Source organism: Fringilla coelebs (genome assembly GCF_963513975.1).
Source record: "Fringilla coelebs genome assembly, chromosome: 8".
In the NCBI taxonomy this organism is placed as follows: Eukaryota; Metazoa; Chordata; class Aves; order Passeriformes; family Fringillidae; genus Fringilla; species Fringilla coelebs.
This window is the reverse complement of record NC_140066.1, coordinates 9,874,402-9,902,127: the sequence shown is the minus strand read 5'-3', so window position 1 is coordinate 9,902,127 and position 27,726 is coordinate 9,874,402. Positions and strand designations below refer to the sequence as shown.

General features: G+C 39.4%; 1 protein-coding gene across 3 annotated transcripts in view; it reads left to right on the top strand.

The window, feature by feature from the left end:
- Nucleotides 1–27,726, top strand: part of WAPL (WAPL cohesin release factor) — a 62,292-nt gene that overhangs the window by 11,858 nt on the left and 22,708 nt on the right. For 2 of the 3 annotated variants that reach the window (XM_084210507.1, XM_084210505.1), the window contains 4 exons: nucleotides 4,953–5,999; nucleotides 10,468–10,583; nucleotides 24,433–24,528; nucleotides 27,573–27,725. In XM_084210507.1, coding sequence (XP_084066633.1) covers nucleotides 4,953–5,999; nucleotides 10,468–10,583; nucleotides 24,433–24,528; nucleotides 27,573–27,725 — 1,412 coding nt within the window. The remainder of the gene's footprint in view (nucleotides 1–4,952; nucleotides 6,000–10,467; nucleotides 10,584–24,432; nucleotides 24,529–27,572; nucleotide 27,726) is intronic. The other variant, XM_084210506.1, reaches the window with a different exon arrangement.

Here is a 27,726-nt window from a genome sequence, read left to right as displayed (position 1 = left end):
TTGTATGTGCCCTCAGTAGCGGGGCGGGGGGGGGGGGGGGGGGGGGGGGGCGCTCAGAGGGCCCTGCCTACGATTCTTGATGTTTAGTTTTCTTGCCACCATGTCTTGGTGTCTATTGGAAGAGAAATCAAGAATGTAATATTGGCATTGTCCCACCTGCCTTTATTTTGCATATGTGATAATACCAAGAGTAATATTGATTGTCCTTTTGTGTTCTTCAGTTTTGTCCTAACATTTGTGCTATTCAACTGGTTTTGATCAAACTTGGTGTGGTAAAGAGAGATCTCAAAGGCACGGTGCTGTTTCAGGTGCCATCTGTGCTCTTGCCTCCCTGCTGCCTGCGTGGTGGAAAGGCAGAGGAGGTTTTAGCTGGGACTCTAATCCCTCGGAAGGCAGCAGGGAGGGCCGAGCAGCCACATGGAGCTGGCACATGTCGCGGTGCGTGAGCCGCGGTTGGTGCTGTCCCCTGCCCAGCCACAGGCTGCTGTTGAGGAGGCTGCGGGGGATGATGGTTGAGTTGTGGGGCAGCTTTGCCCTGGGAGCCCTGCATCTGTTCAGGGTAGAAATTTACAGCAGGAGGCCTTGTTCTCACAGCCCAAGATCCTGCTTTATGCTCCAACTAACATAAAAATAGCAAATAAGGTTCTGCAGCTCTACCACTGAATAGTTAACTAAAACATGTAATGTTTGACTGTAAGCAATTAGTGTTAGACTGTTAATGATGATTTGGTTTTTACAGAGCTGAAAATGATGTTTGCAGACTTGGAGCCCCACTCACTTAGCCTTGTAAGTTAAATGGAAATGAAAGAAAAGTGAAACAGGGACTAGGCTGGAGGAGGGATGCTATGATTGCTTGATTTTCTTGTCCAGAAGAATGTTTGGTTTCCTAAAGGATTACTTTATTTTGGTTTGGATTCCATTTTGATATATGCTGTACCTGAAGAATCAGGGTATGAATTGTTAACTCGTAGCTTCACTATTTGGTGGAGAGAGTTTTTTATCTTTTCTCCGAACTGAAGTGTTTCTTCTGTCAAACTTTTACTGTTATAGGTACTTAAAGAACAAATTAAATTGAAATGTGAGACATTTTCATGTCAGAATTGTCAGATGTTGAGCTGAAGGATGTAGGGTTTCTTATCTCTAAAAAAATTAATTTCTCTTTTTCAAAAAAAGTGAGCTTTTTAATCATAGAGTTGCATTCTTCATTTTGTCCATGATCTTAAAAATGAAAAAGGAGGAGGTAGTACCACTGGCTATCTGTGGTAGTCATGAGGCATTTATTGTTGAATGTATAGAGTAACATTTGTTCCATCTAACAAGTACTTATAGTGTTTTTTTAAAATAGGATTGGAACAGAAAGTTATCTTTATATCCATCTAGTCTGTCTTAGGTTTTCCATGTAGGTATAGATGTATATTTCTTACATGTTTTCAGGTTTGTTAGTGAAAAAGCAGTGGGCTTTTGACAACTCTGTAGCATTCCTGCTGTTTGAGTGTTTGCATGTATCTGTATATATTATAGAAGAGTGTAAACTTTATTGCCTTACGTAAATTTACTATCTTGCGTTGTCTGAAATTGAATTTTTTTCTCTAGTAGTAGCTTGACTAAGGTTACTTGGAACAATAATCATCATCACTTAAATATAGTTTTACAGATTTAGTAATATGCATCTGTGTGTGTGTGAAAACATGTCATTTTATGGGAAAGAGTCTTAAGTTTTACTTTGGCTTTTTTTTTTAAATTTATCAGCAATGCTGAAGACATCTGTCTTGTTAAGTGACATAAACTAGAGCATGAAATAAAGCAACTTTTAGTGATCGAAACAGAAAATAAATCATGATTACCACAGAACATTGATATGGTTCCTAGGAATACAGTGTTTATACTTGGGGAGGGGGTTATGCTGTTGCTGATTTTAAATTACTTGGGAGAGTTATTCTGGTATTTGAGCCCCCAAAAAACCTAATTGCAGTTAAAAATAGGAGGACAAGTTCCATGTCTCTCTTGGACTACAGAATATTTAATAATTCACAATTAGTTCATTTTCTCATATTTTTTTTTTTCCTACAGCCATGCTAGATTCTACTGTAGTAGTTGCTGCCAATAAATACTGTAATTTTAAAAATCAGGGTTATTGGAATTACAGTTCCTGTACACCTTTGGGCAATTAGGAAGTGATTAGCAGTACTTTCTGATATTGAAGGTTCAGGCTGACAGCTATTGACCCACTGATGGGATGAGAACAGTGGCTTGACAAAGGATCTCTAGAGGAAGTATTTCTCTAAATGTCACTGCTTAGTTTTCCAGTAATGCATTGTGATGATCCAGTTTTAAAGCCAGAATTCTGCCTGGTGTACACTGAAGAGTTCAGTGGTTCCATTTTCCATCAGCCTTGCTTATTATTGGAGGTGGAAAAACCTCCCTGGTGCAGTTACTAAGACTTTTGAAGTACTGTGTGTTTTTAAAATTTTGGTGCCCCAGAATCAAGGGGGAGGTTAACTGCCACTTTTTTTGCTGTTTAGGAGTATCTTGGTGTGCTGTATTAAATTAGGAACTGAAAGGTAAAATTGAGATACAACACTTTGTTGTATCTCAATTCTGTATCACTTACAGAATCTTGTCAGACAACTCAAGGTTCAAAGCTGCTGATGTGATGGGTTACACAAAGGCTACACAAGTCCTGCTGTGACCATAAAGAGCTGTTAGTGCTCTTTGCCTGGTAACATTTCTTGGGAGTATAGTAAACCAAGCATCAATAAAGCCATTTGACTGGGCTGCAATGGATTTGTTATTTATTAGTCCGCCAAGCTGACTGGAGAAATTGATTCTGATCACATTTACATGAGGAGAAAGAAGTTCCCTTAGATATGGAACAGCAGTGGTGAGGCTGCAAAACAGTGTATTTTAGCAAGGAAGTCTGAAAATGTTTTAGATTTAATTAGCTGTTTTTCATGCCTAGAGTGTTGTGGTAGTCTTCAGCTTCAGAATAATATTAAACATATGGGAGAAAGGAACATACTGTACACTGTCAAACCCCCTCCTTGATTACAGAAAAATTCATTTTGGTTGTGCCTCTTGGATTATGGCAAACATGAGATTGAAGTTGAAATGGGAATGACAATATTGCTTGTATAACATTGATACTGAAGAATAATAACCAAGATTGCATCATAGAGATGGCAGGGTTAGGGTTCCTTGTTCTTTGAGGAATTTAGCTTTGACTTTTGCATTTCATATATTCTGTGAAAACCTTATTTTATTTCTAGCTGAGTATGTATAACTTCTGTGACAGATCTCAGCAGGACTCCAAAAAACTTAGATGCAGTTTCTCAGATATTACTTGTCCTGCTTCCCTGAGGAATTTTAGCAGGGATTAAATCAATTTCCTGCAAAACTGGATTTGGTAGCCATTTCTTCTACTAGAATTTTCAGTACCTTAAAGTTCTTCTGTAAAACATATGTGCAAGGATGGCATTTAGATGATGCCATTTTAATTTGAAAACAAGTGAGCCAAAGTCCCTGAAACAGTGCTGATGGTTGTTTCCCTCATCTTGAAATCTTCTGGTCAGTGCTGTGAAACTTCTTTGCCGCTTGGGTAAATGGAAGCTGATGAAATTTAATGAGGTCAGGACTAGTGCTAAAGAGATGCTTTGGCCCTTCATTTTACTGATGAGTTTAGGAAGCCTTTGCTGCCTAAAAAACTTGAACCTTTGGGGTTGCATTCTGCCAGTGAAACTCCTTTTATTACTGTAGTGTTCTGCACGTGTCTTCTAAGCACGTTCTCTTCTAGCATTTCTGTTGTCACTTGGCCCTGTCCCAGTTGCTTCTGTGTATTATTCAGTTTATCCCATCATGTGCTACTCTTCTTTGTCAGACTTCTTATCTTGCTTCTCCTGGCCCAGGCAGCCATTTCAGGGCCGGTAGTAACGGCAGGCACCTGGGTTCCTGTGCTTGCTGATACTGTCTCAGAAATTTCCAAGAAATTCTTATTTCATGGAAATAAGCTTCTTATATTGCTGGGTGTCTGTGTGTATGTGATGTCAACAGAGGTTGGCAGATGCAGATCATCATGAAACTCTGGTACCAAATCCACCCTGCTTTTGTTGGTATTCGGGGAAAACAAAGGGTATGGTTTCCCCACCAGTTCAGAGGGCAGCAGGTGGAAGACTTAATACTTGCATTACTTCCTGGCATTGATGTTGTGTGGGTGCTGGTTGGCTGGAAACAAACCTTACAAAAACTAACTTCTTATAGTGGACCTTTTTCTCCGGGACAGTGTAGGATGTGAGTGTGCCTATGGGTTGGAGAAGTGCAAGAATAACTTTTGGCAGCAGCTCTTCTCCAGAGATGCAGAAATTCGTTGCATAAGCCTGAATTTCAGAAGCGATAAAATTAAAATTTGTGATGACAACTGCATTTTTATATTTCTTTTGTAAGTCCAAATATTTTCATTTAGAGCAGCAAAATGAAATGACAGTTCAAGTTGTTTGCTGTTTTATTCAGGGTACAAGAAGGAAATTATTTCCTTACATAATAGACAGTTTGTAGTTGTTCTTTATCTCTAGTTATTCACTGTAAGTCACTTGTGTGTCAAGTTCAGTAGTAGTCTTTTCTGAAAATTTCACCACTAAGTTTCTCCTTTTTTCTGTAATTTGCCTTGGTGAATAAGTGGTTGTATTTCGGGTTTACCACTGTCTTTTACATGATGCACATATTTTCAGAGTGACACTTCACAGGGTTTTTTTTGGTAGACATTACAAGAAGACTTTATCATAGCAAAACCTTTAAACTGGAGGGCTTAAAAAGTATAAACCAGGTGGATAAAGACCTCTAATTTTTTTGTCAATGATCACTGAATGTGTTTTGTTATATTGTAACTTTCCAAAGTTGCCCACATGGGTGACTATTTTTTCAATATTCTGTTTTAGTAATAAATATATCTTTTCTTGTAGATAAAATCCAGAACCTGAAAGAAGATAATGGGAACAGTCATTTCATCTATGACAGTGCTGGAGACAGTAATAAAACCAATGCTGAGACCACAGACACTTCTGGATGCAACACTGAAGCCAAGGACTTGCCTGATTCTTGGGACTCCCGCGTAGGAAAACCAGTAGATTCTGCATCAGAAACATCTCAGACCAAGGGGCCACTAAGAACTCACTTGTATGAATGGGAGGATGAAACTGAAGACACCAGAACTGGAGAGTATATATTAGCTTTTGACAATGAACATCTCTCAGAGGTGAAGAGCAAGGATGAGGAGTGTGATAAAGAAGATAGTGAAAATCCAAAGGAAGCCATTAGTGAAGAACTTGTGCAAACTATTCCTAGGCCAAGCAACTGTAGGACATATTGTCGATCCAACAAAGCAAAACTGCAGGGGGCAACAAATTTTGACAAGCTAATGGATGGCACTAGTCAGTCTTTATCCAAAGCAAACAATGAGTCAAATAATGATGGTCTGAATGCAGGAAAAAAAGTTTCTTTAAGTAGTGGGACCAGTTTTAGAGGGACGGTTGGACGGACTAGAGACTATACTGTTCTCCACCCATCTTGCTTGTCAGTTTGCAATGTCACCATCCAGGACACCATGGAGCGCATGGATGAATTCACCTCAGCAGCCCCCACTGACCTGGGCGAAGCTGGGCGCCTGAGGAAAAAGGCAGACATGGCCACCACAAAAACTACAACCAGGTTCCGACCAAGCAATACCAAATCCAAGAAGGATGTCAAATTAGAGTTTTTTGGGTTTGATGATCAAGACGAGGGAGGGGGAGATGAAGGCGCCTCTAGAAGTTCTGGGAGTTCCAATTACAAAATCAAGTACTTTGGGTTTGATGACTTAAGTGAAAGTGAGGACGAAGATGAAGAGTGGCAGGTAGCAGAAAGGAAGGCCAACAAAAAGCGAAGTAGAGCTGTACCATCTGCTTCACTACAGTCAACCTCTGATGGCAATGAAAACTGTTCCCAGGATAGCCAGCTCAGCACTAATGCAGGTCAGTAGAACTTTTTTGAAATACATGGGTGACATTTAATTTTAATTGACTTCAGTGTTTTGTTCTTTTTGTAGTGTTTGTAGGAATTTGTCCAACAATACTGATTTGGATGATAACAATACTGATTTGGAAACCTAACAGTTAAACTCACTTGAAATCTAACAGCTAAACTTACTTCTCCTGTGGTCCTGTCTGGTGTTCCATATCTCTCTTGAAGTGTGTGTTATACCCCTTGATCTCTTGCCAGAGGTAGTGGGCTTTTTTCTTTTCCAGTAGAAGATTCGTACCTTTTTGGTGTGTTGAGCACAAGCATCTATGCCTGGAAGGCAGGTATCCTCCCACAGAGCCTCCAGATCAGCCCACAATTGCAGAGCTGAGTGCGCGCATTTAAGTAGCTCTTAAGAAATGGGAAATAGTTTTTTCTAGTTTTGAATGTGTCTGTAGGCAGTTTGGACCTTTCTCAGGCTCCCTCTTATCTGAGGATGCATTACTCAAGGGAGAGGCTGTGGGGACCCATTGAGTGCCAGTTAGATAACTGGCTTTGGGAGGATCTCTGCATATTTGTTTCTGCTCTTGTTTTCAGTTTTTAGGTATCTCCTGCTGTACAGGTTGAGAAGCAGGGTGTGTGTATACTCACACACATATATATGAGTAAAACTGTGGACGTGGCAGCTGCTGAGCAAGTTCTGGTGGTTAAAATCCTTTGCAAAATGAGTCTTGCTTGGTGGTAGGCTGGGTCCTGTGTACTGGTGAAGAACAAAAGGAATACCTTTGGAAAGTTGCTTTTAGCTCTTCTGTTTAGAAAAATCTAATACCAGAGAATCACTTGTGTTGGAATAAATATTTCAAAACACTGCCACTGTTCTACGGAACATTCTGGTCCTCCATTTTGGAGCATGAAGCGTGAGAATTTTTATCAACTCACTGAAGTTGTTGCATTTTAAGGCTTTGGCCAGATGTATTTCGTTGTGATAGGAAGAGAGGGTTTCAATCTAGCTTTGCAAATGTTGGAGAAGCTGGGGTTTTTTTCCTACAAATAGCTTCTGCTAATATAATCCAGAAATAAAATTTCAGAGGAAAAAATGTTCATTTCTCTGTTCTAATTATAGCTGTTTCTAAAACCAGAATTTTCTGTAAGCCTTTTAATCAAACTAAATGTCACCACTAGAGGTTTTTTTTTTTGTGGATTTGAAAGGAACAAATGAATACTGATGTTGTACAAGAAGATTGTTTTCAAACAAAAAACCCCATGATTTGTTTTCATAAAATTTACTTATGATGAGACACTTGGGTTCCAGCCTCTTTGGAAAATGGGTTTATCTTAGAGGGCTGCTTAAGAAGTACTCTTAGTCCCTGTCTTTAATGACTTCTTGTTCAGCCATTTATTCCAAGGGAAAAATTTGCTTTTACAGTTAATGCAGCTGAGATGCTGACCCATCAATTAATCCTTTCAGCAGCTGTCCTCAGAAGTCTCAAAATATCCACACTTTGCATTTGGCACTGCATTCACCAAGCAGGCCTTTATACTCCCAGGTATCACAGATGTTTTCTCTGAAATATTTTCCTAATAGATTTCCATGGCACAGGGGAATGTAAATTTATGTTTTGTTAGTTCTTAATGTGCTTCTCCACTTCAGGTAAGAGCTATCTTTCAGTCCTTCTGCTGGGAGATGCTTCCCCTTTATTTTGCATCTCCTTAGCTCGTTTGATTCTTTTGTGCTGCTGTTGGCAGGTGAGATTTGGCTTGCAGGTTTTTTTCTGAAATTTGAAAGGGTGATGCCCTATAGTACAGATTATGAAAATAGGGAGTCTGATGGTGCCCTAAAATTTGTGGGAACCTTTGCTGAAGTTCACACTATTTTCTCTCAGACCTTTGCAAATTTTGACTATCATGATCGCTCAGAACAACCATGATAAGAGTCCTTAAATATAGTGATGCTGAGCCTGAGAATTTCTCAAGAACTTCTGGATCTAAACCTGAAGTTGCAGTAAAATATGATATTGCTCTAAGGTATTGTCTTTGCATACTGGAAAAATGTGACCATTCATAAAAAATGCCAGCTTTGACTCCAAGCCTGAGAAACAGCTTTAACATCTTGCACAATAAAACTCTGTCCTGAAACGTTGAACAGTACTGAGAGGTGCTAATGCTACCTGAGTTCTGTATGTGCTGTTCTTTCTTTGTTCTAATGAATAAAGGCCCAGATAAAAATCCAGTGTTCCTGTCCCAGGTTAACAGGTGAAATGCCAGACTGCCTCTCTGAATTTCAGCCCTGGAAAATCTCAAGACTGATTTTGGTGTTCTGTGCATAAAGAATGTTACATGGCATAATCAGTTTTTCAAGAAACTTGATGCTTTCTGTCACAGCCTTACTTTGCCATAATACTGATTTGGTTACTTGCCATAATCTAGGTGTATTTTTATGAAACAGATTTTAAAACTTTAATTTAAAACATCTGATGAAATTTTTGTAATGGAACATTATAAAGACTTCCTTCTAGTCTAGTAGTTCACAGAGGGAAAGTTAGTTTAACAATACATTTTTAAATGTTTTGACAAATGAAATTTAAGAAAGCATTAAAGACTACAGGAACAATATTGTTAGTGCAGGAAAAATTGCAAAACAGATAAATTCAGTTTTGGTTACAAAGCTAGTAAGTGTTTGATGTGCTAGCAACATCAGAAAATGCAGAATTATCCTATTGTAAGTAGAAATTGAATTTTTTTTATCAAGAAGTTTCTTTGAATTTAAAATCAACTAATTTAAACGGGATAGTTCAGAATCACATAGGAATAGAATTCAAACAAGGAAATTTAAGGTGTAGAAATTGTGGCTTAGTTGATCCCAGAGCATTGTTAATCATTAGTGAAGGCAATGCCAGTCCAAGTCTTACCACTGGACACAAGTTACTGTTCTCATTTGGTGGGTGAAATATTTTATATTTCTAGGAAGACTTGCATATTTGTACTGGCTGTGGTCAAGTAAATTACCTTTTAGCTTTTAATCTACAATAGGAGGGTCCAGTTCTTTTGGTTTGACTTTCTTTGAGAAGTGCATTTAGGGCCTGACTTCTTCAGAAATATTTCAGGATTTATAAGGATATATATCAAAGCAATTTGACTTTACTCCTTAAATTGGCTTCAGCAAGAACTAAGTTGTCATTTACATAGATTTGGAACTCGTTTTGTATTATTTAAGTTAATAGAAATTGGTCTGCAGTACTTTTCCACAGTTACACTAATTTTATCAAACATCTGTTAGTCACTTATTTTCAGAGGGGCTGTTGATGCTGTGTTTGTAGGCTCTTGTGCTCACCTGACACAACCCCACTGAAAACCAGTCGGGTAAAATGAACCAGTGAAAGGCTGGTTCCAGGAGATGCCTTGCAGCAGGCATCCTGCCAGTCCTGGTGCTGCCAAGCCTGTTGAAATTTACTGCAATTTGGGAAAATTTGGAGCTTTATTTTAAGAATAGTTCTATTCCTCAGACAAGTTTTGTATCCTTGAGAATGCCATTAGAAATTTGGTTGCCTGCTTTGCCTTTGCTTGCCTTCTTACCCAGCTTGGCTGGTCCTATGTATTTGGGATTAGAGTAACCCATCCTACCTGCTTGTGTCCTTGCAGTGCACTTTTCAAATAGCAGAAGCTTTTCAGGAATAGTTTGGTTTTCTAAACAGATTGTCAGATGAAACAGTGCCTCTCTGTGCCTGTCTCTATTTCCATCTTGAAATTTGTGGTAATTTCTGGTTTGTGCCAAGTAAACCCCTTCCCTTGTCTCCAAGGGACAGTGTTTCAAATAAAGCAACACAAGTTAAAAAAAAACGACTAAGGACAAAAATGGAATTTGCTGAGTGAATTGCAGATTTACAGTCCAGGATGGGGTACTGGAGTCAGTAGTAATGCAAGTATCAAATCCATTGAAGGGCCGTGTCAGCAGTTCCTTCTAGCTGACTCTTTCCTGAGCTGATCACAGCAGAATAAGCAATTACAGCCTGCCTTGGTGAAAAGTGAAGCAAGATCAATTCTTCTCTTCTGTAATTGTGGTGTGTTCTTATAAATCTCTTAATCTCACACTTTTGAAGAGCCCAGTCTCCTGCTTTATTCTTCTGCTGCTCAGGTTTGTAGCAGTAAGCCAGCCATTAGTACGTTCATGTAAAAGGTGCCCTGGGATTGAAGGGGTATGGGATGGGAAGCAGTGGCCTGCAGTTTACCCAGGGGGCAAGAGGTGCTGTAATATTTTTGATTGTGCACCTTGTCATGCTTCTATATATTACTGCAATCCAGTCAGCAAGCCTGAGCTGCATCCAGGACTGTGCTTGGCATTAAGGCTGATTTTTCTGATGAATATTGATGGTTCATTATGTAACGTCAGAAGCTATTGGTGTGGAATTGTCAGATGCAGGAAATGCTCTAGGAGTTCAACAGCTTTTAAAATGGTTGTTTCATGTCTATATTTACCTTTAACAGATCTGGAGTTTTCAGAGGATGCATCTGGTGTGCTTGAAGGCAATAAGAAATCCACAAATAAACAAGGTGATAAATCTAAGGAAAACACCAGGAAGATTTTTAGTGGGCCAAAGCGGGTGAGTAATAATGCTGAGACCAATACAAAGTTCTTATTTTACTGAACTCCTCAGTATTGATGTTTCTTCTTAGATATGCAACAGGGCTTTTGAGATCATATGTTGGCCTTTAATATTATTTCTGGAAAAGTAAAATATTCAAGTGCAATACTTTTGTATTTATTACTGGAAGGTTCACTTTTCAGGCTCACATTACTGCTATGGAGAACCAGACTTGGAATGTAGGTGCATTCCTTGGAGATATTTTTAAAACAAAGCATCAGTAAATTCTGTGTATTTTACTTTGTGGTTTGTTGGTGTTTTGGGGGGGAATTCTTTCGGTCTCTTTTGTTTGCTCTCCCAAGAAATATCTATCATATTATAAGATAGAACTTTTCTTAAAACTTGAAATTGGGCGTTGGTATAGTCTTTATAAGGATAAGTGCATTTATAGCATTTGGTATAGTGAGATTTTCTTTTAGTTGGAAAAAAAAAACCAGCCTCCAATCCCACCCCAGTCTTCCTCAACTGTGTAATATTAAGTATGAATTTGCCCTTTCATAGCATGAAAAGAGCTTATTCATTTTCTTGATCTTACAGAAATGTGGTTTATCTGTCACTTTGGGTATGCAGTATTTTGAGGTTTTTAAAAATGTGCATACAGCAAAAAGAGAGTGTAGCCACCAGGTGAAAGTTCGCAATAGGGGGATCCATGTTATCTCCACTAAATGAAGCTTTTATGACCCTAATGTCCAGGACAGCCATTTCTAATGCTTAAGGCCTTCTCATGAGCTTTTTGCATAACTTGTTTGTGTTACCTGGTGACAGCAGTCCCTGTCTCACCATCGTTGCAACCCCCAACTGCTCCAGGAGGAGAAAGAGGGAAATGAGCTTGTATTTCTGCTTTCCCTTGGAGTTCCATAGGTTTTGCAGGACCTGGCAGTGGCATGGTATTATAGAAACTGTCTTTTATGTGTGTTCAGAATGTGCTCATGAGTCCATCAGTTCAAAGAAGTTTTAAAAATTATTTTTCTAAGGAATTTTAATAATTCCTCCTGAAGGTAACTAATTACTTGTGTTATATGATGGTTTCACTTAAAGTAGTTTTTCAAGATGCCTTTTTTTTGGTCTTCCAGAACCAGAAGATTTATCTCCCCAGTTGTGTTGTTATATCAATTTTTCATTTAAAAAAAGGATTTGTGGGTGGAGAAAGGATGACAGATTTGGTTTAGTTCTCAAAATGTGCTAGGGAGTATTTTCTTGTGGGAGAACGGGTGACCAGTAGGTCCTGTCAGTTGTGATGCCCTTTGAAAAAGAAGTGTCACTTGTTGTTTTGACTTTGGGCAGAAAGAGAAGCTCCTCCCTCCACAGTTTGAAGTCAGATAAGTGAGGAGGGTGTTTTCACAACTGAAATAGTATTTCTTGGAGATGGAAGTTCCTCAGCTTCTGCTGATGAAATAATCATTTTTTAAAATTCAGCTTCTTATCAGTGAACATGTTACAGTACACTGAGAAACAGAAGTACAGGAAGTGCAAATTTGCCTGTAACGTTTTCAGTTACATATTTTAACAGCATAAACCAACTGTGGGTGTTCTGCTAAATACAGAAAGTTTTTTAAGTTTATATGCCACAAATATTATTCTGTGATTGCATTTCATGTGTTTCTTGTTTAATTTTTATTCTTTAAATCCCTGAGATTTTATGTGAAAATGGTTCTAATTAATTTTGAATCTATATATTATGAAATTATGGGGCAAGGAAAAAGCTTTACAGCAATATCATACTATAAAGGAGAATGGTTTCAACTCTAGAAAATTCTCAGTTGGGGATAAATTTTATTCAAGTGGGAAAGTTGAGAATGAAACAGCTTTTTTGACCCTGTAGTGATATAAAGGACCTAGAAGTAGATGTTGCTGTAATTGAGATTCAGATTTTAAACTTCAGTGTTGACTAATCATATGGCTGTTACATGGAGTTACTAAAAAAGCTTGTAAAGCTTGTTCTGATGGTAATTAGAGCTTCTATAATTATCTTCTAAAATATAGATCTAGACTCTTTATCTTAGTTGTATCTTAAGGGAATTCTCATTCTGGGAATGGAAAAAAAATAACTGAAAGTATTAGCCTGATGATAATAACTAATGATCTTAAAAAAAAAAAAAAAAAGTCTCTGGAGCTACTTCAGTGTCTCAGCACCATTTATTTTTTCTTGTAGGAACTAGCAGATACAGCATGAAATATTTTCTGTTAGGTGATTTTCAGAGCTGTGGCACTGCATCACACTGAGCTGCCAAAAAAAAAAGCTCTGTTACTCAGGAAGCAGCAGGTGCTATCATTAAATTTCAGCAGATCCAGAAAGCTCAAGTATTTTTTCCAGTCTGTATTTAGCAGATCTGTCACCCATGGTTGTAGTTTTGAAAACTTGATCATTGTCTCCTAATGCTAAACTCCAGTTCTTGAAACTTTGAGTGCAATAAAATATTACTGACCTCATTGACTTTGTGTATAACAGCGGTTCTAAACACTGCTTTTACTGTAAGGACTGAAATCACTGTCTGGTTGCAGTAGCCAAGGACATTGATAGGTGAGTAAAGTCTCAACCAGAGCCATGCTTTTAAGTGAATTAAACCTCTTTATCCTGAGCCTGAATTTTAGGGGGAGTGTTACATTCCATAGCAACATAATTAAGTACTTACAGTACATAAATATTGGCATTGCTTGAGTTGCAAATTATGGGTGTGAAGCATACATGAGTAACATCTGCAGAAGTTTGTTTGCAACTGTTTACAATTTTAATTCAACTGGTTGGGTAACTCATGCTCTAGCATGTCAGTTTGGGAACTCTGGATACACCCACCTGCTGGCCCCTTTGAGCTTAGTTTCCTTCTATAGATGAAACTAATTCTCCATTAGCAGGCAAACCCAATAGAGTAGACCAGAAATTTTTTGTTGCTATGGTCTAAATCTACTGAGACTAAAGACTTGAAAATAGGCAGCATAAAAATTATTTCCTGACATTTCTTGCTCCTGCTGCTTTCACAACAAATTTTAGCTAGAGTCAGCAAATGAAGAGAAACAGTTTTTGTAGGAATACTGTGGAACAGTTTCCTGAGGTCTTATCCAAAATATCTGTCTCTAAATAGGAATCTGAAAAAAGCCAACTTAAAAGTGTAAGATAAGGAGGGCTAGTCTATCCCCAAATGTAACCTTTTGATCTGTCAGCCCTAAAAATTAATGATTATACTTAGTGTTTTGTGTCAGTTCAGTGTTTGTGTTGTCCAGCATGTCACTAGGGGCCACCAAGTCCCCTGAACAGCACATTTTCTGGGATGGCCCCTCTGCTCTTAAACTCAGAATGTATAATGAGTGATCTGCAGCTCGGTGCTGATCCTAGTTCTGCCTGTGGCCATAGGAAGCCAACCTAGACATGGTGAATACTGATTACCTTTGAATATTTCAAGGTAAGAATTTAGATAGAGTTGCAAATCATAGTTAAAAGGTATGGGAGCCTTTCAGCTTGAGGGGCCTGGGAGGGGGCCAGAAACTATAATCTTTCTGTTACTGCTCTTCAGGGCTGCTGAGGCATGTGGCAAGACTTAAGGACCTGCATGCAGGAGACAGAGGAGGTATAACAGAAAGAAAACCTGACTCTCTCAAGTTGGCACAACTGGAAGCAGACTCAGTCTTATGTTTTCTTAAAATAGCATGAAATTTCAATTAGATGAGTGCTTTGTGAGGAGTTGGTTTTTTTCCTATGCCTTAGAGTAGGTGAATTTTAGAAACAAGTCCTTTGGAATTAGTTTCTTAAATGTCAATATCTTTTGCATTGGGTATATTTCATAAAGCTTCTGTACTACTATAGAATGCAATTTTAGCATCTATAAAGTACTGAAATTTTCTTGAGAGTTTGAAATGTGTTTTTTATGATTGGTAAGATGACGAAGAAATTGTTCAGTGCATGGTCAGTCTACGTTGGTGGTTCATGGACTACTGATCAAGCTAAAAACTAATTTGAAGGCTAATTCATTGCTTAATGACTTGTGACTCCAGTTAAAATGGGCGTATTTCAATTAAATATTCACTTTTGCAATGAAAAGTTATTATTTTTAAATTATTTGAAGCTAGCTTAAATTTTTTTCTTACTCTTACATTGCTGTAGGAGAAATGTCTTTTAATTTCACTAAGTTGAAGTCTTAGCCCTAGAAAACCTGTCTGGCTTGCAATTGTGTGCACATTCCCACAGGTACCCAGTGAATGGGGATCCATCAGTGGGCTTTTTTCTTTTCCTCTTGTTGTGCACACATTGGCTTGTACAGGAAAAGGTATGGAAAAACCTCTTTGCCACTAACTTGATGTTCATGGTGTTTCCTTTGGCCCATTCAAATACTGGACCACAGAATTTTCTCTTTGTGCTGGTTTTGGCTGGAATACAGTTAATTCTCTTCAGAGGAGCTCTTACAGGGCTGTTTTGGTTTGTGCTGAGAACACAATTGGTAGTGCTAGGATGTTGTTGTTATTGCTGAGCAGCACTTAGAGCCAAGGCCTTTTCTGTTCCTCATCCCACCCTGCCAGCCAGGAGGCTGGGGATGCACAAGGAGGTTTGGAGGGGACAGCTGGTCAGAGTGACCTAAGGGATATTCCATATCATATGACAATGTCCTCAGCAATATAAAAATCTGGAGGAGGAGGAAGGGGGGACCTTTGGAGTGATGGCCTTTGCCTTCCCAAGTAGGTGTTACACCAGATGGAGCCTTGCTTTCCTGGGAATGGTTGAAAAACTGCATGCCCATACGAAGTGGTGGATGAATTCCTTGTTCTGTTTTGCTTGCATTCATGGCTTTTGCTTTCCCTGTGTAACTGTCTTTATTTCTTTGTGTTTTCTCACTTCTAGCTTTTGGATTCTCCCCTATCCCACTGGGAATGAGTAAGCAAAGAGCTGGGTTGGGCTTAGTTGCCAGCTGGGATAAAATCACAGCAGTCCTTTTTGGCAGCTGACATGAGGCTCAGTGGGCTTGAGATGGTGACAGATTTGATTGGGATGTGCTAGATCAAGCTGATAGCTGTTAGTGCATTTTAGCTGTTAATTGACAGGTGTCTGCCTGCCATGGGGCCCCCTTGCCTTACTGTGTGGCATGGCATTTGGCTTTCACTGCTTGCTGTGTCTGGGAACGTTTTGGTAACAGCACTTTTTTAAAGTTTTGTTTAAGTTTAGTGCACTAAAGTGGCATTGCTTGAAAGTTCCTCCACTAGTGTGGACTGCATTTGCCATGAAAAGCTGAGGTCTTCTTGGATTAGCCAAAAAAAAACCAAAACAGTCCCAAGCCCAACAAAGTCCCATCTACTGGGGCTGAAATAAGCAAAAAATACTTACAGAAGCACGTGGTTTTGCTTGACCAGCTCCCTCCTGTTTCCCTGTGCCTTCCCAATGTTATGTATTACTATAAAAACTCTCTAAAAAGGAAACATTTAACATAAATCTTAGTTCAGTTCACTGGGAAACTAATTGAGGAGACCCAAGAAGAGAGATTAAGTCCTCTTAACCTGGTTAAGTCAACACTGCAGCTGAGAAATGCTCACTAAACGCAGCAGCGTTAGCAGGATTCCATGCAGCACTTTGATCAAGTGTTGTTAGTGTGGTTAGTCATGACAGAAGTGTTGAATATGTGAATGAAAGCATTGCTGAATTCAGACGTGGCTTAGCCAACAGACTGCTGAACTTTGTATCCAAGAGAAAAACTTGAGCCAGTCATAACCCTGTAACTACTGCTTTCCACGTTTTAGTCAAGTTTTAGGAATAACTTCTGTACCCAACAAAGTACAGAAATGTGTGCAAGGTCTCCAAGTGTGATCTTTGGACAGGTAAGTTGGAAGGACATGTTAAACCAATACTGTGTAAAGAGCACTTATTTTCAGTTACCAAGCGCTGAACCAGGAAGAAATTTTCTTTTTTTCTTCGGTGTGATTTCAGTCTGATCTGCAACTAGTCCTTAGTTCATTATTGAAATGCATCTTTCTTGTCCTATAGGCAGGTTTTTTTCCGTTAGGAGGTCAATTTCATAATGGAAAATAAAATACTCCTGTTATAAGGTTAGGCACTGTCAGAAACTGTCAATACCTGAAAAAAAAAAACTTAGCTGTGAGCCTTTATTTCTGCTAGCATTTGTTGTAATACATGTTTTAAGGGTATAAGAGATCTTTTGCAGTTTGATGGAAGCTTTCTCCACTGGTGTTTCATGCTGACTGCAAGGAGCTATAAATACCAGTTAGAAATAAATGCTGGGTCTAAGTAAACTAGAAGTTCAAAATGAAAAGGTTATACCTCATCTTTGAAAGTATTTTGAAACTGGAGAAGTACGAACCCGTGCCCCCTCTGGGCTGGCTCTGTCATCTTAGGGCTAATGTGACAATGACGTGTGTGTGGGAGGGGACAGAAACTAGGCTGCACTGTGGTCTGTAGTTTTCCACTTAGCTCGTGTTGTACTGTGCAGCAGATGTTTATCAAAGGCATCCTGCGAGTAACGTTTCTTTTTGCTGGCCTGCAAACGAATCAGCATTTCCACAAATGCTGATTTTTCTTTGTTCTTTCTTTTATAAGTTTTAGAGTATGTGAACGTTAGTCTGTCTTAAGTGCATAAACCTATGTGTTTTTGCTTAATTACTTTTCCATAGCTTATTTCAAATAAATAGTTCTGAAAAAGCAGCAGAGGAATCTTAATTCAAAAGTTGTGCCATCAGTCATAGCCCTTTCTATACGTATAATGGTAGGATCAGAGTAGACTGGCCAGGGCTCATTTTAAAAAGAACTGTTTGTCTTCATCTTGCATAACCTTTAGTTAAAGCGTGTCCTACCCTAAGGATGAACAGTTGTAATAAAGCACTTTCTTCAGTGATAATAAACTGCTGGTAACTATGCACCTTGGGATGCCCTTTGCATCCTAATTGACAAAGTTGAAATTGCTTGTTTTTAGGAGGAAAGATTCTTAGTTGGCATGAGCTGTTTTGACTCCATTGAGGAGTCAAGCTGAATTTAGGCAATTTAAATATTCTGTGACCTCTCAGTTCAGTACTAAGCCCAGTCCGTCTGTCAGCAGGCTGACAAACAGTGCTGGGCAGAGCTGACAACCTGTGACTGCCTGTTGCTGCTTCTGCAGTGCATTCCTTTCATCTGCTGATTGGTGATTCTAGCAGATTGGCTCCCCAGTCCTGAACTGAAGTGGTTTTTGTGGGGATTTTTTTGTCCAAATACGATTTGGTGGAATGATAAACAAGAGATGAGCTGTTTTAAGTGCCAGCCAGTTATAATCAGCTTGTCTATTGTAAGCAATTTTGATATATTGCTGGAATAAAAATAAATTTTAAAAATATTATAAAAGGTGAGAATAAATCTGTTTAATAGCTGATTTGTTAGAAACCAAAGCCTCATATTGACACTGTTATTTCACCTAACATTTGCAAAACCAAATTCTTCTGTAAGCATATTTATTTAACACTGGCTTCCAGGTGCTTACCATTTAGGGACTTTTAAATTATTAATGTAAATGACCAAAACCAATTCTTAATGTGTAAGCTAGTAAGCAGGATACTAGTCAGGACTGGCAGGTTTTTAGATTAGTCACCTATATTGAAGAGTGAGGTAGCTGCTGTAATTTTACTGAATTGAGTTGGAATTTAGCACCTCAAAGCCATCCTGGCCTGAAAGCAAATGTCAGGATTTGGTCTTCTCACTTCAAGATAATCATTTGATGCTGATAAAAATTATTTTCTTCTCACTCCTTCATATTAAACCATGGTGAAGAGGGTGTTCTGGTAGATGCCAAGCTGGGATCCTTCCACCAGGTAAAAGTGCTTCCTCAAATGTCCTCCATATGCAGCTGTTGGGTAGAACTGTGGGAGCAGCATTCTTGGAAATGGAAATGCCTGTTTTCTAGGTGGTGCCGACAGAGATACTAGCAGCTTTGTCTGAGAAGGGTAGAGGTGCACAGTGAACTTTAAACATGCTATGTCCTCATAGAGGCAAGAGGAACAAATGACAAATTAGCATAGAAATCCTTCTCCCCTGTGCATACTTAGGCTTTTCAGGAAGTAGAAAAATCAAGTTGAATGGAAAATGTTTAATGTCACAGTGGAAATGTGGCATTTTATACTTCCAGTTCCAACTGGTATTAGCGCTACGGCTAGAAGCAAAGATTGATTAAAGTATTTTTCAAACTAGATTCCCTTGCATCCTCATATTCCATGCAAAAAACTCACACATCAGTTTTGTAGTTCCAGTAATTACCTTAATGATTTAGTAAATTGGCCATACAGGGATAGCTATGTAGGATAAATGTTAGATTGCACATGGTCTCCTGTAGGAAGCTCTAAAATAGGAAAAGTTCTCAAAGGAATTAAAATACACCAGTTTCATTTGCTAGTGGGAGCTTGATTTGTATGCAGATGAATATGCAAAATTGTCTTCACAGCTCCTGTGTACTGTATGAGCATGGCTGGTTCTCTCAGCTCTGAGATTTGATGTGCATTCAGTATTTGCATGATGAGATATGAGCACATCCTGAGGGGAAAATTGGTGGTGTTGAGGGCCCAGTGTCCTTGTTAGACCCATTTCAAAGCTTTTGCTTTGAATTGGCTGTGTTTTGACCTGATGCAGGCAATGCCTGCTAACAGGTGGCATGAGGTAGGTGTTCTCTGGAGGTGCAGCTCAAGTCTGATTGCACTGGGAAGTGATCAGGTCAGCATCCTTAGACTCGATGATGCAAACCCCAGAGCTGTAACTGAGCATATCTGGGAGATTGATTTGAACAGTGTTTTTTACTGATCCAAATGCAAACTTTTCTGTGGGTGTATGCACACCTCAGCTGTATCACCTCTGGAACTTCATTGCAGTCACTATTTTGTAAGGCTTTCCTCTTGGTAGATTGATACCCTTTGGGTAGATGAGGATTAACAGCAGGAGGGGAGGGGGACAGGTGTCTGTGTTGGCCTGCTTCTGTCTGCCTTTCACAACCAACAGAACAGGAAATTTTTGTGAGCAGTTTGTGCTGGGGAGTGCTTGTGCCAGGGTGTTCCTTGAACTGCAGGTTTTTCTTTTCTCTCGAGCAAAGCATTATGTTTCCAGTGTTGTGGTGATACGTCTAAACTATTGTACCTTGTCACTTTTAATTAGACTTATTGAAAGTTTCAGGCAAAAATAGTGACCATAACCATGTGGCTTCTGCTTCTGAGCTAACCTTTGAATACACTCAGCATAAGCAGCATACAGAACATCATTGGCTATTTCTGTTAATGAATCTCATTTATTAGATTGTCCTGTTTCTTAAGTTCTGTTTTCATCTGTCACTTGGTTGTTGGACCCATCATCTTGTTGTGTGCCCTGTGGGCCTCCTCCTGAGCTTTAAGGAACAAAAAGCATTTTGCAGATCTTCAGAAGTTTGATGCAAAAAAAGCTTTAGTGACATTTTTTCCCTTGCTCCTTGTGTTGTCTCTTAAACTTTGTCTGACTTAAGAGCTTGTAGTTGTCTGGCTAGGTGTGTGCATAATGTGTTTTGTGTTTAAATGGAATAGCACCTCGTGAGTAAGTGATCCATGGCAGTAGTTTTTTGGCACTAATCTGCTACTTTGATCCAAGTAATGGAGATACTGTTCAGATTTTGAGCACTGCAAAATCAGCTTGGTGCTGGTTTTAAAGTGCTGTTGGAAACTGCTGTCTTCTCTGAAGTCCAAATTAACTTTTTTTTTGTTCTGTAACATGGCTCAGCTTGTGCTGAATTGATACTCTCATCTTCCTGTTTTGAGGTGTGATTTCTTTTTCATTGCTCTGAGTGATGTTCATTCCTTTCCCTTTTCAAAAGAAACAGTCCATTATGAATATTCCTGTGCTGCATAACATGCTTGTCACCTTTTTCCTGTTCAAAGTGAGACATGCAGGACAGGATAGTACTCTTAATGATGATGAATACAGAGTGGTAACTCATATATTTTGTTTATTGGGGTTTTGTTTGGAACTTGTAGCTTTGACAAGCACCTAGCATACAATGCTACTGTATGCATTTCAGATATAAATAATTCATTTACCAGGATATCTGCTGAAAATGTTCTTGGGTTTTCTTTTGCTATTGTCTTCTACCTTGGAAAGTATTCTTGCCTGCGAATAGATGCTCTTCCTTGTTTTGTTGGTATTTTCTGTGTGACTCATGTCCCTGGCTCTTATTTTCTGCCATTCTGACATCTATGAGTGGCAGGCAGTGCTGCCTCAGTATGTGCATAGTGCTCTTGAAAATTTCAGCTTTGAGGCTTTCAGGGATGAGAGGTTAAGCATGACCCATAGATAATGCCATTTGGAGATGATTTTATAGAAGAGACAGCTCTGTGCATTTTGTAAAATCCCTGGCATTAGTCCTGGTTTTGTATCTGCACTCACCCCCCCCAGAACCACATGCAGAGTCCCACAGTACCATATGCCTTATGCCCAGCCTGGAACATTTGCACTCTTTCAGACATGTCTCTGTGTAAGCAGCTGTCACTTCTAGATGTACAGAAAAAGGAAACTCCTCTGCTATTCAGCAGAAGCTCTTACAGCTGATTAATATTGCAGAACTTATTTGCCTTAAGAACACAGAATTCAAAGGAATTATGTACTTCCACTTGCATCTATTCCAAGTTAGTTTTGAGAGAAGGAGTTATTAAAGAAAAGTCTGCGTTATTTGAATAATTGCAAGGTTTTCTTATCTTTAAGGGAAAGTTTCTTAAATTATTGCTGCTTAAATATCAGTGTTGCTTGTTCAGGGAAGCTTGTTATCACAAGCCTTTTAAAAAAACACCCCAAAACCAAACAAACCAACCTCTTCGCTTTTGTGATCAAGCCCTTCTGAAAAGTCTTTCTTCACTAGCATTCATTTGATCTTTGATACATTTCCTGGCTTCAGTTCTGTCACAGAGCAATCCAAAGCAAGTCCACACAGTGCTCGCTGGTTGATCGGTATTGGCGCAGTTTCTTTGCACTTGATCTGGAAATTCATCCTAATTCTGTGCTGCAAGGGAAAATGGGAAGGTTGCTTTAAGAGGTGGTCGGAAAGGAAGGATGTATTTGCTGTGTTGAAGTCCACCTGAGTTGTAAGAGAGGCTCCAAAGTCTCTGCATAATGTGTTAGAGCTGATTGGAACATATTTCTTTGGCAACCGGTGTTGGATATTTCCAGGTGTGTTCTGGTGGACCATCTGTCTGCAGGCAGTGTGAGACTGACTAGGTAGCAAGTGTCAGGGTGTCTAAGGAAATACTGCTGGGAAGGCACGGAATCACAGGCCAGTCACTTGTTTAGATCTTTTCTGATTTGAAGTGGAAGATCCTACAAGGAATGGTCACTAAAACTAACCTTCCATAGGTATTTGAGATTTTAAGGATTACTATTTCCAGCTGCACTTTAGGCACTGTTACAAGAGTGCTATTAAATGCAGATGTCCTCTTTTCTCAGAACAGGCATTTATTGGTGGCATTGCTTGTTTTCTTATGTAAAATGTAGCCTTTTTCCTCTATTGCACTAGTAATGGTTAAGTTGTAAACTGCCGTGTCACAAAACACTTTGGGATGCCCTAGCTTTTGATTTAGTAAGGAATTAAGGGAGATGGGAGAAGAAAAGCCCATTTTTTACTGTTAAACAAAAAGCATACCATCTTTGGAAGCCTGTGAGCCCTGGGTATTTAGAAGGAATTTGCTTTTATCTGTTTGCCCTGCTGAACTCTTTCCTACGCATCAGCTGTTGCTCTCTGCTGAGGAAGACACACTAATGCTGTGTGGCCCTTTTGGTTGCACTGCCACAGCTGCTTGTGTACTCTGTTGTAACTCCCTCCCAAACACTGAATGTGCTTCCTGTGGGCTGGGCCTCCTTGTCCTGCGTGTGTGTGCACAGCAGAGGTGCTGGATTTCGAAAAGCCAAGGAGACTGTGGGCGCTTCTGTGGTGTGGTCAGCAAGGGACCGGCCCAGCTGCTGCCTTGCCAGGACAAGCTCAAACCCAGCCTGGCTCTGCTCCCCCTGTGCCTGCCAGGGGCTGTGTTTGGGTCCTGGTGGAGCGCAAAACCTGAAGGAGAAGGAGGACACGGGGGGGCCCAGGCAGAGAATTTCACCCCAAACCAGTCTGATTATATAAAATGCTGGTACCATGTGGATTAGTTAGCAGAGTGTGTTGCTTCCTTGAATTATTCTGTCTACCAGGATAGGGCACCCTCTCTTGCCAATCTTAAATATGTACTAAAATGAAGTGTAGAGCAATTGTGAGCAATTCAAGAAACAAAAACACTCAGTGGTTCTTTTCCATTGCAGATATTGTGAAACTTGCATCTTTCTTCATTAAAAAAAAAAAACAACTTTGTTTGTAAATTGCCCTTCCTTTTTTCATTGCAGACCCTGAGTCAGATTCCAGGTAAATATTTGCTGCTCGGAGAGGTATAGGAGAAAAGAGAGTTAACATCTGGACCATTTTCTAACCTTTTTTCAAACAAGGATCCATATGGCACTTTCTTCCTATTTGTGGGCCCGGATGTCCTCTTGTAACTGAAGTGTCCTGAACATGAAACTGGTTTCTCAGTTAAACTTTTTGAGCTGAACAGATACTGTCTAAAAGAGCTTCCTTGCAAAACTGATGAAACTTAAGATGGTAACTACAGTATACATGTTGATGAATGGTGCATGAGCACTGCTTTAGGAACATAATTTAACAATCCAAGTTTCTCATAACCACATAAAAGCACACTCTAGGTTGGAAAGAGGCTTTTCTCTTGTCTGGAGACTGGAATGGTTTAGTGCTTTTGGACTCTGAAAACCTGTAGCTGCGGCTTTCATGCTGCTAATATTCCTTGAAATTTTGTTCATCAGGACTTTGTCTTGTGAAGAACAGAAGGATGCAACACAGTAGGGTTTTACTCCGCAATAATACAGAAACCCTTGGCTTAGAGAATTGGCTTTCTAGCTTTTGGCATGCTAGAACCTTGTTGCACTATGTGGAGTGGTGCTCAGTCCCTGGCTGGTCCTAAGGCTTGCCACATTTAGCCCCTCTGGGCTTGAACTGTATTTTGGTTAAATAGTTAATACATTATATTTGACAGAAAATGGTTATTTGAGAGTATTTTTTCACATTCAAAATGCTGTCTAACTGCTGTGAGGAAGCAGGTACTTACTCAGGTTACTTGATGCATGCCATGGTGGGGAATGGTGAAAATTGTGATGCTGTATTTGTCTAGAACAATATTGTCCAAGTAGGTTGGTAAACGTGGATGCTTGAAATAGAATTTTGTCTTTGCTTCCTCTAAGGAGTATGTTAGGTTTCCCAAAAATTCAAGGACAGTAAATTTTGATTCATTTTGATTTGCCTTGACACATTTTTGAGCAAGACTAAAAAAAGGCTTCTTAATTTATTAATATGGATTAAGGCGTTTCGTTTGAGTGTTTTTCTTCCTCCTAGCATCAAAGTCTATATGAGTTCTGCATTTTTGTTTCTAAACCAGTCATATTTCTACTGACATGGTGTTTGCTAACATGTTTTTTTCCCTGAGCTGTAAGTTTTTGTCTGTAGGAAGGTTGCAGACCTTTTGCCTTTGAATAAATTTAAGAGATGGGACAACTGAAAAAATTCTTTAAATACATACATATCATGTCTTTTGCCATTTGAGTGGGTCTGTATGTCTTTAAAACCATCAGAGGCTTCAAAGTCTTTCTGATTTTCCAGTACATGTGATATTGAGAACTTGTGCTGCTGAGAATTCAGCAGGGAAAATGAGGCTTGTTTTCCTTGTTTGGCTACAGTATTGCTTCAGTAATTTTGAAGTGTGTAGTGACTACTGGAAATTTACTTAAAAACTAACTTTTATTTTTATCTTTTAGTCTCCCACAAAAGCAGTGTATAATGCTAGACACTGGAACCAGCCAGAATCAGAGGCTCTGCCGGCACCACCAGCTTTGAAAACTCCCAGTGTCCCAGTAAGTAGATTGTTGGGTTTTTCTCAAGTTTACTAAATCTCCTTTCCAGATTCACTGGTTTTTTTTATTATTTTCATTTTTTTTTAACCCTAGTTCTTGCTCTCTGGTAATGTCACAGTAATTCAGAATGAGGTCCACTTTGTTATGTGAGCCATTGGAATTTGATAGAAAGGAAATTGTTAGTGGAAGTACTGTAGAATAGGATCTTTCATATAGCTTCAATATAGTTACAAAAAATACTTCAAGTTATGTTCCCCAGTGCTGAAGTTAGGCTTTTTAATAATGGACTCCTTTCCATTTTGTGAGGGAACTCCCAGCGTTAACTTACTAATGAACACAGAAGTCAACAAATTGCTGATGAAAAAGGAAAAACTTGAAAAGAGCCTTTTAATTTATTTTTCCTTTCTAATGGAGTAGTGCTAATGGCTGACTGGAGTCTTTAGATACTATGGAAAAAAATACCATTTTTTGTGTACAGTCAGAAATGCTGATACCAACATTTTGGATCTCAAAAAATACACCGGGGTGAAAACAGTTCTTGAAGTTGTTTGTCCAAAAGTAAGTGGTTGTTTTGAGACTCAAAGTAATTGTTTTTTAACTCTTTTGAGACTCTGAGAATCCAGGGTCTTCAGCTTATATTGCAGAAGTTGTTGCTGATTATGCTAAGAGAGCCCTGTACATTGTCAATAAATGTAATTTCATTTGATGCCTTGCTGATAGTACTGGTCTGAGAACAGAAAAAAAAGTAGATTTTTTTGCAGTGATAAGTCTTCAGCTTTTGTTGTTGTCACCAGTTTGTAGTTCTTTATTTTTTGTTTCTTTCTTTTGATTTCGTTTGGTGGTTTTTTTTCTTTTTTTTAAATTCTACTCCTGTTTGTGGTGTTCTGGTACTTCTTCCTCTTTGATTTGTGGTTGTTTCTGGTTGCCTCCTCGCAGTATTCTGAGCAGCCTTCTTTGGATGTTAACTGCACTGCCTGGAAAATGCAGATAACTGAGTTGAAAACAGCCATTTCCACTAGAGGCTGAGGAGAGAGCAGAAATTTCAGCCCTGGGTTTTTCTTAAACCCCTTTCTCAATTTAAATTATGTACCTTTGAAGTGAAGGTTTTGTTGCTTGCTGAATCTCTTGGTACTGTTTTTGTGAAGTACTCTGTTATAGCTGACTTAAGGGCAGATTTTGTGTGAGTCTTGTTAGACAGACTTTGGATATGGCTTTTTCAAGCAAGGGAAATGTCTGTTTCATTCATTCAGACAGTCACTTTTGTCTTCTGTCAGACTTCCACTTTGTATCTGGAACCATCAGAATATTAATTCAGGAATGTAGTAGAGGTTTGGCTGAACAAACCACTGAGGGGGATTTCTGTGTGCTGCTCATGTTGTTATGTACATCTGAAGTTGCTTCAGACATGGTTTTTAACCATTATTTACATGTGTGTAATACTTCAAAGTTACAAAGTAAATGAGCCTTGAGCCAGATGTTCAGTGGTAGTTCCTGCACATATGATTCTGCCTCTTTAATTTTGTAGAAATTTTTCACCTGAAGGTTGGGAGGAGTCTGTCTCAGGTTTATGGTGAGAAACTCGCAGCATGCAAACTGCTTATGCCAAGTACTCTCTAGGGCCTCTCCAAGTGCCCTTGGAGTTTGCTTTGAAGGGGCAGCCATTAACCAAGACTTGGATGAGATCCTTCAGTGGCTCTCCTGTGTTCACAGACTGATAAGATCAGTGCTCCAGTATGTGCTCTAAACCGGTTTTTCAGGGTGGTTTATTACCATTTTGCCGCTGGTGCTTAAGTGAGTGAATACTGCAATGCCACCATGATAGAGGCAGAATGTAAAGAATACTTCAGTAACATAGCAGCTTCCTCTGGCTTTTATTTTAATGTCTGTCCATGTACAGTGCACAAGAAGGCTTTCTCTCCAGCTCTCCCCTGGAGTAGCAGGTCATGCATCTTCTATGCCTGCATGTTAATTCTACTTTTTCAGCCACACTTTTAAAATATTCTCATTTTTCTGTGTAAGGAAGCTAAGTACATGATGTTACTGAGAGACTGAGGGTGAGTAAATGCCCATTGGAATTGGCACTTGTACATTTAGAATTTGGCATTTGGAGGTCTTTTTCCATATGCCTAGTTTGCTGTAGTTTGTGTTCATATTAGATTTTGTGCCAAAGAAATAATCTGAAGATAAGCTGCACTTCAGCTTGTAGTAGCCTCAAACTAATAAAGCAAAAGTAAGTTGAGGAGAAACCTGTAATACTTGCTGGAGTTGTCTAGAAACCTGTCAGTAGTTATTCTGACATCAAGTTCTCTCCTCCCTGTAGAACAGGTTCTGCTGTATTTGATGCTATGATATGCTCCTAAAATATTTAACAGCACAAATAAGAGAATACTAAGAGTGTGCTCTACTTGGTTTGAGGCCTGCTCTGTGCCTCTCAAGGCTCTGTGTGGCTTTTGTTGTGCTGCTACACAATGTGTACTGGTAGTCTCCTGCCTCCAGGCCAGGTGGAGTTTGGAGTGTAAGGCTGGAGGCTTGGACAGGAGTGCAGTGTCCTCTGGCAGGCAGGGGCAGAACAGCTGGCACAGAGCTCTGCAGGCCAGGCTGGGCTGAGGCAGGGCTGGCTCAGGGCTGTGCTCCCATCCAGAGCCAGCTGCTTCCTTGGGGCTTCATAGTGCATTCTTGGGAGCTCCAGTGCAGAGGGGTAAGAGACTTCAAAGAGCAACAAATAAACACTGAATTTGGTTGGTTTACTTACCCTGAAGCTTAAGGAAGCAATAAAGGACATTTCATTCTTCTGCTGGTTGAAGTTTCAGGATTCCCCTGGAGCTTTCCTGATACTTGGAAATGTTTTTGGGGTTTTTGTTGTATTGAAGAGTAGACACATTGTCACACAGCTTAGGTACGTACATCTTGGTAGTGCAAGGCAAGGACTAAATAGTCCCAAAATGTGAGTTTGACAATTGCACACCTGTACTGTTTCCTGATGTATTTAGTGTATGTTTTCATGCTCAAAACATCTGCCCATTTTAGCACTTTCTTATTAATAGGTAAGGCTATCTTCAAAGGAGGCAATTCATAAAGATGATGGAGTTTTTAAGGCTCCTGCACCACCTCCCAAAGTGATAAAAACTGTGACAATACCTACTCAGCCCTATCAAGAGATAGTAACTGCATTGAAATGTAGGAAAGAAGACAAAGAAG